Below are 16,229 nucleotides of genomic sequence, written 5' to 3' on the forward strand. Positions count from 1 at the left end.
CAGGTTGGTTTTAGATTCTGAAAATTTGAGAAGGCTCCCTGATTGACAAAATCCTATGTTTGTTCAAAATGAGTTGTAATATTATTAAGAGCAGTTGCCCTTTTCCATGAAACTGAAATGTACGTTTATTAAATGATTCTGTGGAAGATTATTGAGGAAGAGAGTTTCATAATCCTTATACCCTAATTCAATATCTTCATCTTGTACTAGCATCCTTCTTTAATTCACTTATGACGCACCTATATCTGGTTCCGTGCTTTGTAATTCAAGTAGCACAACAACTCTGATCACCTTCCTCTTTTTCTCAGAAAACTGTTGCTGGGTTGCACTTAGTCAGCGAACTCTCTTAGTCATAATCTTGTACCGTATAAGCGCTACTTCTTGGCAGATAAACTGTTGGAAAGAGTTTTTATATTTTATACTACATGGTTTATTTTTGCATTCAGAGAGGTTTGCTTCAAAATATTGGCTAAGTGTCAACATTTATTTTCAAAGATGAATTTAATTTCTATGCCATCATAGAATATTTACTCTGGTTTTCGTTAATGGAATGGAATGAGATTTTTTTTTTTTTTTTTTTCAATCAAAGTAAAACATCCCCCAGTTTCATTCACTTTTACATTCTCTCTTTCTACAACCATTTTCTGCTGGTAACCTCTGCCCTGTGTCTCTCTTAATTTCTCATGCTGTCTCTCTGCCTCTGTCTCTCTTTGTTTCTGTATCTCACTCTGTCTCTCTGTCTTTCTCTTTCTGTCTCCCTCCTTTTCTTTGTTTTACCATTCTATATTTTCTGTCTGTTCCCTTTTTCTCCCGTTCTGTCTTTCTCAAATATCTTATTTTTCTTATTTACTTATCTTCTCTCTTAAGCCAATCTCTATTTTTCGTGTGTCTCCCTCTTTCCACCATCTGGATCAGGAAGCAGTGCACTTTTCTACCAATTATCAAATGTGCCATTTTTGACATCTGCAATTAGGCACAGACTTGTGAAATTATTAGCTTTGACCGATTTCTTATGCATCAGCTTTCGAGAAGGACAACACCACAAATTTGAATAAATTCATTTAAAACAATTAGACGGGTCACTGCTTACATATTCCGAGCTCTGACATAATAATGTAATGAAAAAGAAACGATGGGTAACAAATTCACCACATGCAGTTGAATGGAAGTGTTAAAAGGGTGAAGGTTGGCGATTACTTGACAAGGTGATTAAGAGCGAGGTTCACCGAAAAGCCGTACTACTTCTATGACAAAAATGCTCCCCAATTATATACCAGCTTCATAGGTACACAATGACTACGTGCTGTGTGACACAGTACCCTAATGTTTTAGCCGTAAGGCAGTGATTAAACGTTGAGATAATCACTTCATTAAATGAACAAGTTCCAGTCAATGGGTCCGCTAATGGTTTTGACAGCTAAACAGAGCGCCGGGCACCGTGTATGAAATTTGGCGCTAATTTGGCAGAGCCACGATATTAGATCATTGCCCTTTCTTGCGACTGGTACTCTGCTTACGCCCTGAACTTCATCTGTGAAACATTCAATGGATCTGTTTAACAGTCAATAACAATTACATTCGGGTATAGTGATCAAGAGTTTTTGCATTTCATCCATTTGCTCATCGCTTTTGTTGATTAGGTTATTAATACCCCCCCCCCCCTTCCCCCCTCTCTCTCTCTCTCTCTCTCTCTCTCTCTTTCAATTCTGTCTTTCATGGACGTTTCTTTGTCATTTTTTGTTGTTTCACCTTCCTTGTACATCGTTTATTACTTCTCTCGCTCTCTCTTTGTCTGCTACTCCTCCATGTCCTTCTTCTACTTCTCTCTTCTCTCTTTTCTCCTACAATTTTCTGTAGTTTCTTTATTTTGCTGTCATTCCCTCACTCCCCATATCTCCTCCCCGTCTCTCCCTCTCTCCCTCTCTCTTTCTCTATTTCGCTGAATGACCTTGGTCCAAGCCGGGCGTAGTGGTCACGGTCACGGTCACGTAGCATTCCCTAAACACTTATCGCAATTATAATGGCGAATCCTTTTTTTCGCTGTGATTCGGGGTGCAAGATTGCGTAGCAGAATTATGGTGACCTATATTGTTATCGTATCAATCTTACAAAGAGCATGCCTGATGAATTCTTTTAAATGGGCAGAACAAAGTGAAACAGTAAAGGAATGTCACATCGTCTGTTGAGAGCCAGAAGGGCGTTGGCTTTATAAAAAAAAATCATATGAATCAACATCCTTCTGACTCTTAGAAGATGAAAATATAAGAGAGATTTCTGGACAATATTACCGAAATGAATGGACAAGATGGCACCTGCTCTGTATTGCAAATGTATTTGTTAATCCCGTCACACGGCTTCCGTTTAGTGAGCATGAAATGAAAGAGATTATATTACTCGGAACATGGACCCTACTACAGCAGTCACTAAATACTATCTGAACTTGGACAGAAAGAAGAGAAGGGAAATGGCAAGTACACACTGAAGTAGGGGGTGGGAAAGTAAACATCAGCAGTCGAAAATGAGCAGGAGATGACAAAAAAAAGAGCATTTGCACGTCGATACCAGCTGAGAGATAAGTTCAATAATGCAGTATGTTGAATGACATCATCATCATCATCACCGAGTACCATCACCCGTGTAACTCGCCGAGAGCTAATCAGACTATGAGTATCGTGCCGAGACATTACTGTGACGACATAAAACAAATGTAACCGCGCGAACCAGTAGCCTGAAATCAAACAGTCTGTGTACTTTAAAAAAGAGATCCCTCCTATTTCTCTCTTTCATTTCCTTTCCCTTTTATCTATCTCTCCTTTCTTTTTTGGTTTCTCCTTCTGTTTCTCCCCCCCCCCCCCTCCCCTCAACCTCTCTCCTCTATTTTACGTGATCAATAGCAATTGCGTCTATGGATCAAAGAAAGAGCGTTTTATTAAATAGGATCATACTCAATCATATTAAAAACGTTACTGTATTACAGATAATTGGGTTTTGAAATCGGAAGATTTTATGTACCTATTTTTGGATTGTGAGCGTATTCTCTTTTCCTGGTATGAGCTGACTTAAGTCCTGTTTTGTTTCGACATTATTACAACATTTGATTTTTCTATATCTATCTGATCACAAACCTTCTTCTGCTCATTCATATGACGTCATGATTTTCCAATATTTTCCGAATAAGCATTATCATACCATTGCTATCGGCGTAAGATGTGAACATGCTGAACGTGAAATTCATCTTTTGTGACCGATATGCACTTTTTTCCTCTTTTTTTTTTTAAAGAAGGAACTACTAGTTGAGAATTACAGGTAAACTGAGATCCACTTCTGCTTATAATCTCCATGTGCACATCCGGAATGTTTTTAAATTAATATTTTGAGCGGAATCTAGATGCAAAAAAATGACTTTTTATCATGTCTATCATTTCATTTTCATCTACATTAATATACTACCTGAATAGCAATCATATCTCTATTACACATACTCATGTCGGAATTATATTGTTGGTATCAATTTTGAGATTAATTCATTGATTTCTGCGAGAGTTAATATCGATTGGCAATCATCAGATGTCAGCTGTCAATTAATGAACGGAATGAATTCTGATTAGTTACGGTTAGGTCTGACAGGACAATGTATTCCATCATAAATCAATGATGAGTCTATTGATTCCCGCCAGGATGATCGAGGAAAGAGGATCGCGTTTCATTAGTAACTCTGAGACAATGGACATGTCATGAAGCGGAATAGAACCCATTGTCATCCCTACACGCAATACTCCTATTGTCTTTGACACACTTTAATAATGAAGTGGTACGTCACGAAACTTTCAGACGAGGTTATTTTATTGTGTTAGCTGACACGATTCTGTATGTCCTTTTGTACGCAGTGACAAGGATATGTACTCGAAGACCGTAATGAAATAGTTTTTGCGCAAAGAAGATTTGTATAATATTGCGCGTGGTCATCGTTAAAATCATATTGACGGGATGAAATATAATGATCAAATCTCTTCAAGAAATCGACTTATCAAAGCTACTTTCATATTTTTTTAGAGCTGTGATACAAAATGTAAACGATGTATAGATATTATTTACAGCAAGATATTGTTTTTAAAGAATAATATAAAATGATTCTCTACAAAGAAAAAGAATTTGGAGATAACTGGCGCCTTTTATTCCAAGTGTACGTGGTTTCCAAAGAAAACAGAGAAAATGACGAAGGTACATTTCTCTTTAGACATATAAAACAATCATATATCTCTGTTTGATTAAGCTCTAAGGGTTTTCAGAAGGGTTTACTTTTGGAATTCCTTGGAATCTTAACATGTCATTACCGTGCGACGTTCATCGGAATAAAAGGGGATATAAGAAAAGAGGTATTTCATTTTCGTCTCTGACATCATAATGAGATTCTTATTTTGGAGCAGTGGTCTATCATTAATTTCGTATTACAGTCTTCTAAGAGCTAGAAGGTGTAACCTCCGTGCAGAGAGGTAAGGGTTAACATCCTTTAGCCTTATAACTGATGCATTTTACAAGATGGTGGAGTTGATCATTTTGACAGATTCTGCAAGCAATTCCACGGTGGTTGTTAACTCAACTGAAGCGTCCCCTATTAAAGTTAACCTCTAATGAACCCTGCAGCTATTATTGTACCCTTTTATCAATGTGTGTAGCTTGATTTGGTATAACAAAATTGAAGTGGGAAGACTGTTGGAAAGGTTCACGAGATGGGACCATTTGCCCAATTTATGATACGAAAATGTTTTAAGATGTGTGGTTATTCACGCTCACCTTACTTGGAAAATATTTGAATGCCCGTGTTTGTTTCTAAGTATTTTATATTGCAGTAAGTTAGAGTCGGTCAGTATTAAAGTTGATGTCGAAGGAAACGCAAGAGGAAGAAAATCTCAATTTTTATTTTTTGTTTTAAGCTCGCACAAACTTACGAAGAAAGAAGTACAGAAAGTATGAAAAAGTAATCTGTGCTTAACATTTTGTTATTTTTGGCACTGGACAATTTGCATCAAACAACAAAACCGCATTATTTTACTCCACCCAATTTAACCTTTTCCTAGACGCCAACGCACATTCGAACTCTGCGTTAGCAAGTCTGTTTGCGCATTTTCCCTTGCCCAATCGATGAGGTGTCCGGGCAGATTTCTCCTGGAAAAGCCTTCTATCTTTAGTTCGTTCTAGTTTCTTTATATATTTGTTCATGTCCGTTTTTCTTACTCTTTCTCCTGCTGTTTTTTCGTCAACTCTTGCAGCGAGGAGATGGCACGAAGAGAGAGGGAACGTGTAGCGGAAGCGGCCAAGCATCAGCAGCTATTGGAGACGAGCTTCGCTGCCTCTCGAGCACGGCACGAATATGCCAAGGCTCACCCAGCCTACGCAGACGGCAGGATATTCTAAAAGGAACTGCTCGAAACCCGTCTACACCCAAGCACAAGTCGGCACCTAGTGAATTATGCATGGAACACAGGGCAAGAGGAGTCTGCACTCTCAAGAATCTAATGAATATATTTTTAAAACCATGAAAAACGTGGTTTCCCCTGTCTTTTATATGTCTGTATAAAATATATGCCCACTCAGTATTTGTAAAAACAACATTGCTCACAAATTATCACATTGTGTAACTGCATCATCGCTTATGAATTTATTTGTATATATTTAAGATTTTAATTGTAAATTTTTGCCAAATATATTTTAAATGTATATTTCACATTTCTACAATTTGTACACATGTATATTTTTTTCTCAAATGCTGCACGCCTTACATTGTATTGACCTTCCATTTATTTTAGCCACTTTTGTATATTTGTTATGAACTTATTCCAAAATCACAGTCCCGTGTACATTTTTGAGATACCATATATGTAAATACCACAAGTCGAATGAAGACTACAGAAGAGCTCTTTTGTGTACTTTAGCATTCAAAGTAATGTATTAGAAATATCAAAAATAAAGCTGGATGTAAAATGTTAAGAACATTTATAAAATAGGTTAAAGAATGTAGCCAATGAGAAGCGTCGAAATGGATCTCGCGTGCATTATTTTTTCCATAAGCACGGGAGTCAATTTCTCGACTTTACACACGTATTGTAGACCCATCTTATAAAACAAATATTACATTTTTTAGCTCATGCATTAGTGATATGCACTGCACTTTGTTAAGTCACATTGAGACGGATAATGAACTCGACACGTCTCGTTCCTTATCCGATTGTGACTTAATCTGCGTGCCATGCATATTCTCTAATACACTAGCAAAATGTATTATTTGTATTAACAGTATTCTGTCCATTGTATGGTATAATATTTTCCGTCATTTTTTCTTTCCAGAGATGAAATGTCTAGGGAAGGTTACCTTCAAAGACGTACATAAATTTAAATTTTTTTTTTTAAAAGAATTATATAGGGAAAAGAAAATCGTCCTTGAATCCTTATTAATTGTTTACTTATGTATTCTTTAAAGTGAGGGTAGTTTCCTTCAGAGACACGAGGGCCTGCTCTGCATTTATATATTTATTGACTATGATATTATGAAGTATATTAAAACACACTAATGGATTTCTTTTATGTGACAGTCGTTGGGACATTAATTTAGTAATTTTATTCTATTAGTAATTTCGTGTTATTAAGCGGTAAGTGGAGAAATTTTACTCTCCATTTTTTTATTCCACGAAGGACTTTTGCCAATATTGTCATCTTTTTACAAAACAATGAGTAGTCATCATCCTGTCGGGTATGTCATTCTAGGGTCGCTCATTGGCTGATATGGGATAATGAAAATTAACTTTCTCTCAGTATTATTGTTGTTTTATATCGAGTTTTCTTATGAAGTTTCTCACTTGCAACATGTTTCTTTGATAAAAGAAGACAATGACCAAAACTAGGTTAGTCGTCAAAAAACAGTCGTAAAGAAAATTACAACATCGTTAGGAACTTCACTCATGATCGATCAAGGTATCAATCACGTGTTCAGTCACATGACACCTCGGATATAATTGAAACTGTCACGTCGGTTGGGCCAGATGTGTTGACGATCATGTCTAACATGATGGCATCCATTATGGATGATTCGTTTGCTGTCATGCAGAACTGATTACTCGCTAGTTGTTTAAATGCTGCACGCTAAATGAGCCGTCGTCCATTATCCCCTTTTTAATAATAATAATCTCCTCCACTCGCGCTGACAATGCAGCTGAATAGTGATGATGCGCCCCACTTTCCTACCGAGATGTTCCGGTGATGATGATGATGTCGGTGTATTAGTAGAAGGTCGTAGGAAACGCGACCGGTAAGAGCTAAAACGGCGTAACTGGTGCCTGGGAAATGTAAATTGCCTTGATCTGATATATGTTTACAGGAGGGCACGTGATATCTAAGATATGAGTTCAGAATACAAGCTTAGATAGAGGTGAGGCAATATGTATATATTTTAATGCAGCGTCATTAAAATTAAAATTAAAATACTAAGAAAAAAAATAGTTTCACCTCTAAACAATGTTGTGTTATTATCAAGTGTAGGCTTTTAACAATGAGAATGCAAAGTCAGTTGCCAAATGGAATGATGCTTTGAAAATTCAGGGATTTATTTAAAAAATCATATTTCTTTATAGCTTTTTTCTCAGTAGTGCCAATGCTAAATGTATATATATTTTTTTCTGTATCCGTATGCAACACGCAACTACGGCATAATATAAAATTGGAAATACTGATATTAAGCTATGCATTGTCTTTAACTAGTTAACGATGTTTTGAAATACATTTTGTAACTTATGACATGATTCTACTGTCTGTTTATATTATCATTCTATATATACATGAATACTGAAGTATTGTGATCCTGTCTCTTCCTCTCTTTCCATGTATATGTTTTTTTCCTATGTCCCATCCCCTCTATTATATTTCTCACTCTGCCTTTGCAGTGCGCTCCTGTCACTCCTTGGGGTGTTTCACACAGAATAAGATCGACTTTAAGTTGGACTTATTTTCATGGCACTGTTTGCTCTCACCATTATGATCTTTAGATAATATTTTTTCCTTTATTAATGAATTATCAAAAAATGTAAATTGTGTTGATTTGTGACCACGATTTGTACATCCCTTGATCGACACATTGCCAGCATGAACGGCCTGTCATAGTTAAGACCAACTTAAAGTCGATCTTAGTCTTTGTTAAACACACCCCTGGTCTCCCCTCTTGTCTCCCTCTCCCTCTTCCTCTCACTCCTTCTCTCTCTTTCTCTCCATCTCTCCGGGATTTTTGTTATCTGTGTGTTCTCATCATAATGATCTCTGTACATAGTTATTTATTATGCAACTGGCTGCATACCGTAACGTAATGTCGCCAGCATCCGTCCACGCAGTTCATGCACCAATGATTGTAATTATGCATAAATGTCAAAACTTTACACGGCATATCCAGCTTTGTCAAATTTGTATTCAAACGAGCTTTCCAATATGTGTCAAATACGCCAAAATGTGTCGATAATCATCGTTTTGCTTGAGTGAATGTAAATGTCGAAATATGGCTTAAATAAACTGGTGTGAAATACGAGACTTGCCTCCTTGATTTTGACTTTTTCTTCATCGTTTCTGTTATCTAATCACTTATTGATATCTCCCAATCAAAGTTGTGAGGAAAGTCATAAATATTATATTCTCATCCCTTATGAACATTTCTGCAGTGCATGTACGAGACATGTTCATGTGAACATTTTATGTGAACACATTATGATAAGTCTATATCTTTTATCAAACTAATGGGGCGTTGCGATTAATTACAATTTTGCGATTAATCGCAACTCAGCTTTCTTACAACGCCCCATTAGAAAGAGAGAGAGAGAGAGGGGGGGGGTAATAAAAGTTAGATATAGTTAACTTGATTTTATTGTTAAAACTTTAATCCTAACAAAATCCTAGAAAATTTAGAAGACTAGTAGGACGTTGCAAAAAAATTGCGTTGCAATAGATTGCAAATATCAGTTGCAAAAATCGTAACTTTCTTGCAACGCCCCAATAGCCTTATGACTAATTGCCATAATACTATGTACAATATAATTATGTGGTAGTATATTCTCGTGAAAAATCCATCTTTTCATCATATTATCTTGTATTTCCACTTTTCCGATACCTGAAACTTGAGGGATGGAATTCGTGAGATAGTAATGTCTGCAAGCGATGTGCGTTATCATACACGAGAGAGTGCTGTGTGGCCACGAATTTGGGTGCGTCGTGAGTGCGTGCGTGCGTTGAATTACATCGGACGCACGATATAACCCCAAACTCAAAGCTTCTCATTTTTAATATTTCTTGGTTAGGCCCCGAAAGCCATGCTTTAAGTTAGTGACCCCTTGCGTATTTCATTGGCACTTGTTTAAATTATAAATTGCACGTATATTAAAGACCACCAATACTACTAGGCCATAAGGGATTGGACTCGGTGCTAGAGGGAGCAAGTAGCTACAAGTAGGGCAGTGGGACTTTAAGAACTGAGTGAAATTTCCATAAATCGCCAATAAATGGCTAAGAATCGATACAATCATAACAACTAAAATTGTCGGTGTCCTGAAAGGTTCAAAATGATAAGTACTTGGTTTCTTATCTAATAAAATTTAAAAAAGTGTTGCTATGCAGTGGAAACAAGGGTACCACTTATTTTTCCCACGTCGATCCCTTCCAGAGAATGTATTAGTAACTTCAGACGACGCCATTGCGATCGGTCGCACGTTTCCGACCGGTCTTTCATCGTTATAATACCATCTTTTATTCGTTATCACACTTTGCATGTAGCTTCACATTTCCCGCTCCTGTTACCACTTTTGGTGCCATATCCCTTTTCAATATATCACTATTTTTCTACCGTGAGATAAGTTATATGATTCCATAGCCACAAGTAATATGTGTTCGACGAATGGCGCACTCTCACATTCCGTTCTCTCTACTTTTCTCTATTCTTTCATTTCTGAAACGAGAATATTAAATTTCAATATTCAAGATTCATTTATTTCACTTATCATCAGTATACTAAACGTTACATAACGGTACATAATTGCACTTGATAGGCTTACCTACACGATGTGAAGAAGAACAAAAGTATAGAGAGAGTAAACAACTTTAGTGTTAAAACGGATAACGTGAATGACTCTTGATCAAGATTATAATATTTTAAGAGATGTTAGCTCTTGGATCCCATTATTGATAGAATTTAACTGGTATTTTTTGCAATACAATACAATAAGAGTGGAAGAGTTTTCCGGGTTTAAATATTCACAGTTTTTATCATCGAAAGCTAACTATGAGGGTCATAAGGTCCGTACCGTTCGAACTCCTCCCTTCCCCCTCCCAGTCTCTCTCTCTCTCTCTCTCTCTCTCTCTTTTTTCTCTCTTTCTCTCTCTGTTTCTTTCTGACTCTTTCATCTTATTTCTATTTCTTATTTCTCCCTCCCAGTCTCTTTCTTTCCCTCTCTCTATGCCCTCTGTTTTTCAGTCTCCGTCTCGCTCTTCCCTCCCTCACTCTCTTTCGCTCTATAATGCGCATACACGCTCTTACACACACACACACACGAACACACGCACACACTCACACACACCCGCACGCACACGCACTCACTCAATCACACGCACACCCACTCCCTGTGTTTCTTACTTCTGTCTTCTTACAGGTTTAATAGTCGGCTTGGAAAACTTTTCCCCCTTCTTTGTACCTTTTCCCTACACACATTATATATCAGACATGAAGCGTAAATGTCATCACATCAAATCCAACCGTATCTTAACCCTCATTTCCATAATCACCTTTCTAAATCCCCCAAGATCAAAGCCATCGCCGCCTCAAGTTTACTTCCAAGGGTGTCTCAAACTGTTACTTTGACTCTTCGGGAGATAGCGGTGCTCAGATTTCATTTACTGCTTTGCTGACAATCGGCTTAGCATTTCATGGTCGGTTCTTTGCAGAGGTGCATATAAGGGGGCACAACCAGCTCTGCCCCCCTCCTTGCAAGCAATCATGGCATACACTGAAACCGAACGACACGTTAATGCTTACCCCTCCCACCTTCCAGAAATCTGGATCCGCCCCTTGTTTTCAGCTCTAACGCGGTATTGGTATACTCGATACAGTAGCTTACTTTGCAAAATATAATTTCGATGGCACATGCAGATGATACCCGTGCGCTGTTCGCATGCGTCTTTACAGTCCAACAGTTAAAACAGGAAAAGCTATAACTCCCTTTGTTTTTATTCTTTCCATCTCATTTCATTTATTCCACAGTTCCATTACAAATACAATTCATTTAAAATGCAAATACCCTGTATATTCACACTTGGAAATACAAATAAGTTTACAAAGTTAGAGGGGAAAAAACGAGAAGAAATTTAAAAAAATTCAAGAGAAATTATACCAAGAAATTGAATTACGGGGGTTAAACTGCGAGTAACAAAAACAAATTCGTATTACGAGAGAGTAATTTGTCAAGATCATGTATACTAGCCACTAAGTCTATCCTGGAAAGAAAAATCGACGATGAATTTCGTTGATACATTTCCTGACATCCAGAAAATCCGTGAAGTATCTATTTCGTATCATGCTCATACTGACATGACAGGGTATAGATATGGATACTAAAACCCTATTCCAAAAGGATACTGGTAGATCTTAATTAAAACTGAAATATACTTTCAATTATCCATGATACAATGTCATAATGAAATTCTAAAGAAAATAATGTAAAGAAGTGTAAAGATGATTTGTAATTATTCACATAGCAGAACCTATTACACATCCTAATAATAACTTTAGTAGAAATTGCAGTTGATTAAGAGCACATCATTGCTTTCCCAAATTGGGGCCATGCCTGCCAAGGAACTTTGGTTAGCTTTTTAAAACTTCAATATTCATCTGAAATGTTCAACAAATCAATCGTACACACAATATGTTGGGACATTGGCACTTTCTCTTTAGAAGCGTTGTATGTTGAACTTGAAGTGGTAATAAATCGCATCCGCTACAGGTTACGGTACCACGATAAAGCAATCCTAATTCACTTCGTTCACGCCAACCCATCTCCGATAACATACCAACCTAGGGCCCCTTTCGATAACGGCAATACATCTCTATCCTTAAACCAATAAATCAGATCTAATGGTCCTCTTATCATTTACTCTCCCCTCTCCTACATGCCTCATAAGTCTTCTCTCCTCTTTCTTACACCTTCAATTATTTCTGATTAGAGAACCATTAGTTGAAGTCCAAAAACACGTCACCCCATGACCACGCAATCTTGGACCAAAGATCATCATGATAATTATCGTCATAAATCTGTCCCACTAATGAAGCTTATGACGAGAGAGACGAACGTGACCTATAAAAAAGGGGGGATTGTAATTCTAAACTGGAGTGTTCCAGTTTTATCCAACATACTAGCAAAAAAAAAGGGCAGGTACTCAGCTTTGGTTTTGTATTACTTCTCATGTGAATCAATTTAGATATCTTTATACCTATATTTATTTATCAGAATCACTGATTCATTTGTCGATTCTATTTCTAAACGTTAGTCAAAATCTAGGCCATTTATCAACAGAGTTCACTACATTATGACATGCCTTCAAGTATTTGGTTGAAGAGGAAATGAAGAAAAAAAAAAAAAAACCGGAAACAGATCATGTCCTCCGGTAAAGAGTGGTAAATAGGTCTCATTTTACATGTACGTCTAGATGTTAAAAAACAAAATCCCTCATCCCTCCATACTAATGGAGACGGTGAACTTTTCGGCGAAATTAAGTTTTCTTCTTTGGTTTATCTCGGTAAGTAGTACCTGCGTGCGCGTGTGTGGGTGTAATCCTACTAGTCTCTAAATCTATCTGGAATACCAGTACTAATAATTTTACCTCTCTCCTTTCCCCTTTTCAACTAATATTGCAACTACATGTTCTTCAATCACTATTACTTCGTGTACATAGTTCTTAACCAGTCTGCTATTTCTAGTTATTCTGCTATTAATATTCTACTACTACACCCACTATCAATGCTTCCGTCCATTTTACCAAGAAAATAATGAATATTGTATAATTATCTTCTTTTTTAAAGTCATTCCTTATTTCTTATTCCTTATTTCCTAGTTATAGAGAGTGTTGAGGGAATATCGAAATTAATTCAAACAACATGCATCATTCCACTCTATCTGACATTCTCTGTATCGCTCTCTTTATCTCATCAATTCTCTGTTTTCCTGTCGTTCATTTCTCCTCTTCTCTTCTTCACGTTTGTCACTTTGATTTGATGCCTTGTTACGCTTGAAGAGGAAGACGCCACTTTCTTTCACGTGATTACACCACACCACTCCACCAATCTTTAGCGACTAATCGCCAGAAAACTCCACGACTCAACTGGTGTCAACCGAAATCATCCAGTCGTAGACGCAGGCAGGGACGGACTTCACGACTGTCAATACTCTGCTCTTTAAAAAAATGAGGCTGAGATATATTCATAAACGAGCGCCAACACACTATAGGTTCCAATATACACCTTCAGATTCATTTCGTTAATATTTTGATTACACTCTTGATACCTCAGGCATACCGCCGCACCGACCCAAGACCTTTTAGATACAACCAAACAGCTTAAAAGCTGCGAAACGGATGTGAAGTTCGTGCGATGCCCCTCCCCCCACCCCCATTCCATTCGGAATTGACGCTCATCTTCACTCTTTACATAACCTTCCTCCCCTCTTGATATTCTCCATCGCTATCTCTTTCGGGCCCCTAGCTCCCCTCCATCTATCCACAACAACTAGCTTGTAGGTTCATCACAGCGCAAATCTATCCTCCCTTACTGATAAACAAGAACGCGCATCTTTTTTTCGCGAATGGCTGACACATTCACGATCAGAGAACCAACATGAGGGTGGAAAAAAATGGAAGATTTATCACTGGTCATAGGAGAAAGGCGTCAACGCAGAGCGAGCCTGGATGCCACTTCAACTTAAGATAAACGGCCCGTTTGAACGGAAACACGAATGAGAAAGCCGATACTCGTTTAATAATTGAAAGAAAATCGACCGGGGATGAGAGCCCAAGTAGGACCATAACATGGATTTTTACGACACTCTTTACGTAATTTGAGGATAACAGATATCTTCTTGGGGGAGACAAACAAACTCTTTGAAGCGTATTTTTATTCGTGTGCGTGAAAGTTGTAAAGTAAAGCTGTCAGTCGAAAAGGCAAAATGATGAGGAAAAGAGTGTTAACGGATGTGGTTTAATGATGCAGCACGTCACCACACTCTCTTTTCTCTTTCAAGTTAAAGATTTTTGTTTTTAAAGAGTAAATCGTCATCAAGTTGACATAATTTACGAAACACAAAATCAGATTGGATATGTTATTGTTATGGTCATTTTCATTTTCATTTCAACAATTTCGCAAAAAATGTATATAACGCATCGATGCAGTTGGAAAGGCACTAGTATATCAAATGTACAAAACAAGAATGCATTCTTTTAACATCTCTGAATATGTTGATACAGTACATCTTAGAGTTGATTAAAGCCCTTTTAAGTCTTCCCAAATCTCTGTCGAGATTATTTTCTGCATAATTCATTTTTTAACCCCCAAATGCAGTTAAATTTGCTCTTAAACCAACGCAAGCGTATTCTCGTAGGCGTAAATAATCAAGCCAAGCTGTGTATCATCTAGGATAATTTGTGCATTACCAACACTAATTAGATCATATCTTTTAGAAGAGTTACAGAGAAAATAAGTAATTAACTTGACCTGCAAAAAAATGGTCTTCTCAAAAATATCATGGGTTTAGTTATAAGTATATAAGTTATAAGTATAAGTTATAATATCTTTAAAGCGCTCAGAGTCATCGTAGATGTATTAGCGATATATAAAAGCGGAATATTATTGAAAGACAAATTGAAGCAAGGCAAATGCATGAAATGTCCACGTTGCTTTGAGGAATTGTGAAATACTAAGTGAAGCCAATATAAAACGGAAAAAACAACCACGCTTTCACAAGTACTTTGGAGTTTTTAAAAATAATTATTTCGTGTATGCAACATTCTTTAATACTTCAATTTTTGTTTATTATGTTGAAAGAGTTCTTCTATATATAGTTGTTTCATAACATCGACGACAGCGCTCGTGTCAAGAAAATGTATGAGGTAAGGGCGAACACAAAGTGTGCCCAATTTTTCGCTCGCCTCGGGACAGGGCAGTGTGACAGGACGGAAATTAGCCATCAGCATCGATTGGTCAACTGAATAGGGTGTCTTTCTTATTGACAGGTCGACAAGATCACGTGATCAGGTCGTCAATGTGAATCAGATGGTCAAAAACATAACTATTTATTTCCCTTTAAAGAAGTCTGCGTTTGAATTCTTCTTTATACTTCAAAGTTAAAATGAAAATAAAAACAAACAAATAGAGAAACAAACAAAATGTTCTTAACTTTGGCATTGTAATATGATTTCGCCTTCGTGGAATTGGTATATTCCTACAGGATAGTCGTCTGAGTATGTAAGATGACTTAAGATGACTAACTCATAAATAAACATATTCATCTGGCATCAATAACGCTAATAAACTAAAGCACACTGATTTTTAAAAATAGAGGAATCATTACGGATTGCACGATTAAACCGCCCTTATAGTATTTTCTCATCCTCATTAGAGAAAGTAATCTGCAATTCATTGGTTTTCAAGGGCAGTGTAAGCTCATTGGTTAGGCATTAATCACCAGTGGTTTTAAAGCTGTACATCTTTAAATTATAAATTCATCATGCAACCAAGGAGTTGTCTTCTTCCATAAAATGTTACATTATAATGAAGTCAATACAAATTCTACAAGCATGACAAGAGGAATAGAACAAAAAATATAGAAGAAAAACTGGTTGAGTAAGTGGGGAAGGGGGAAAAGGTTTGGGAGGGAAGGAGAGAGGGGTAGAGATTCCGAATCGAAATAGGAAAAAAGTGAGGATGAAAGCAAGGACCATGATGACATGACAAGAGAGAGGGATGGGGACAGACAGACAGACAGTAGGTGGACATACAGACGGCCATAGAGACATGTATGCAGTGAGATATAGAGACATAGAAGAGAGACGGACAGAAAGAGGGAGACAAACAGAGACTACATGCATAAGGAGGACGAGAGATAGAAAAGGGGACGCCGCTGAAATTAGGAGACCAACCACAATGCACGCGATATTTTCTATTC

The 16,229-nt window shown here is 37.2% G+C and overlaps 1 protein-coding gene across 1 annotated transcript in view; it reads left to right on the forward strand.

Moving 5' to 3' along the window:
- The window catches only part of LOC581313, a 62,190-nt gene extending 55,608 nt beyond the window's left edge, over positions 1 to 6,582 (forward strand). The window contains exon 19 of the mRNA XM_031000424.1: positions 5,271 to 6,582. Coding sequence (XP_030856284.1) covers positions 5,271 to 5,415 — 145 coding nt within the window. The 3' untranslated portion in view covers positions 5,416 to 6,582. The remainder of the gene's footprint in view (positions 1 to 5,270) is intronic.
- Positions 6,583 to 16,229: the final 9,647 nt, after the last annotated feature.

This window comes from Strongylocentrotus purpuratus, unplaced genomic scaffold, assembly GCF_000002235.5.
Source record: "Strongylocentrotus purpuratus isolate Spur 01 unplaced genomic scaffold, Spur_5.0 spur5_scaffold_6, whole genome shotgun sequence".
Lineage (NCBI taxonomy): Eukaryota > Metazoa > Echinodermata > Echinoidea > Camarodonta > Strongylocentrotidae > Strongylocentrotus > Strongylocentrotus purpuratus.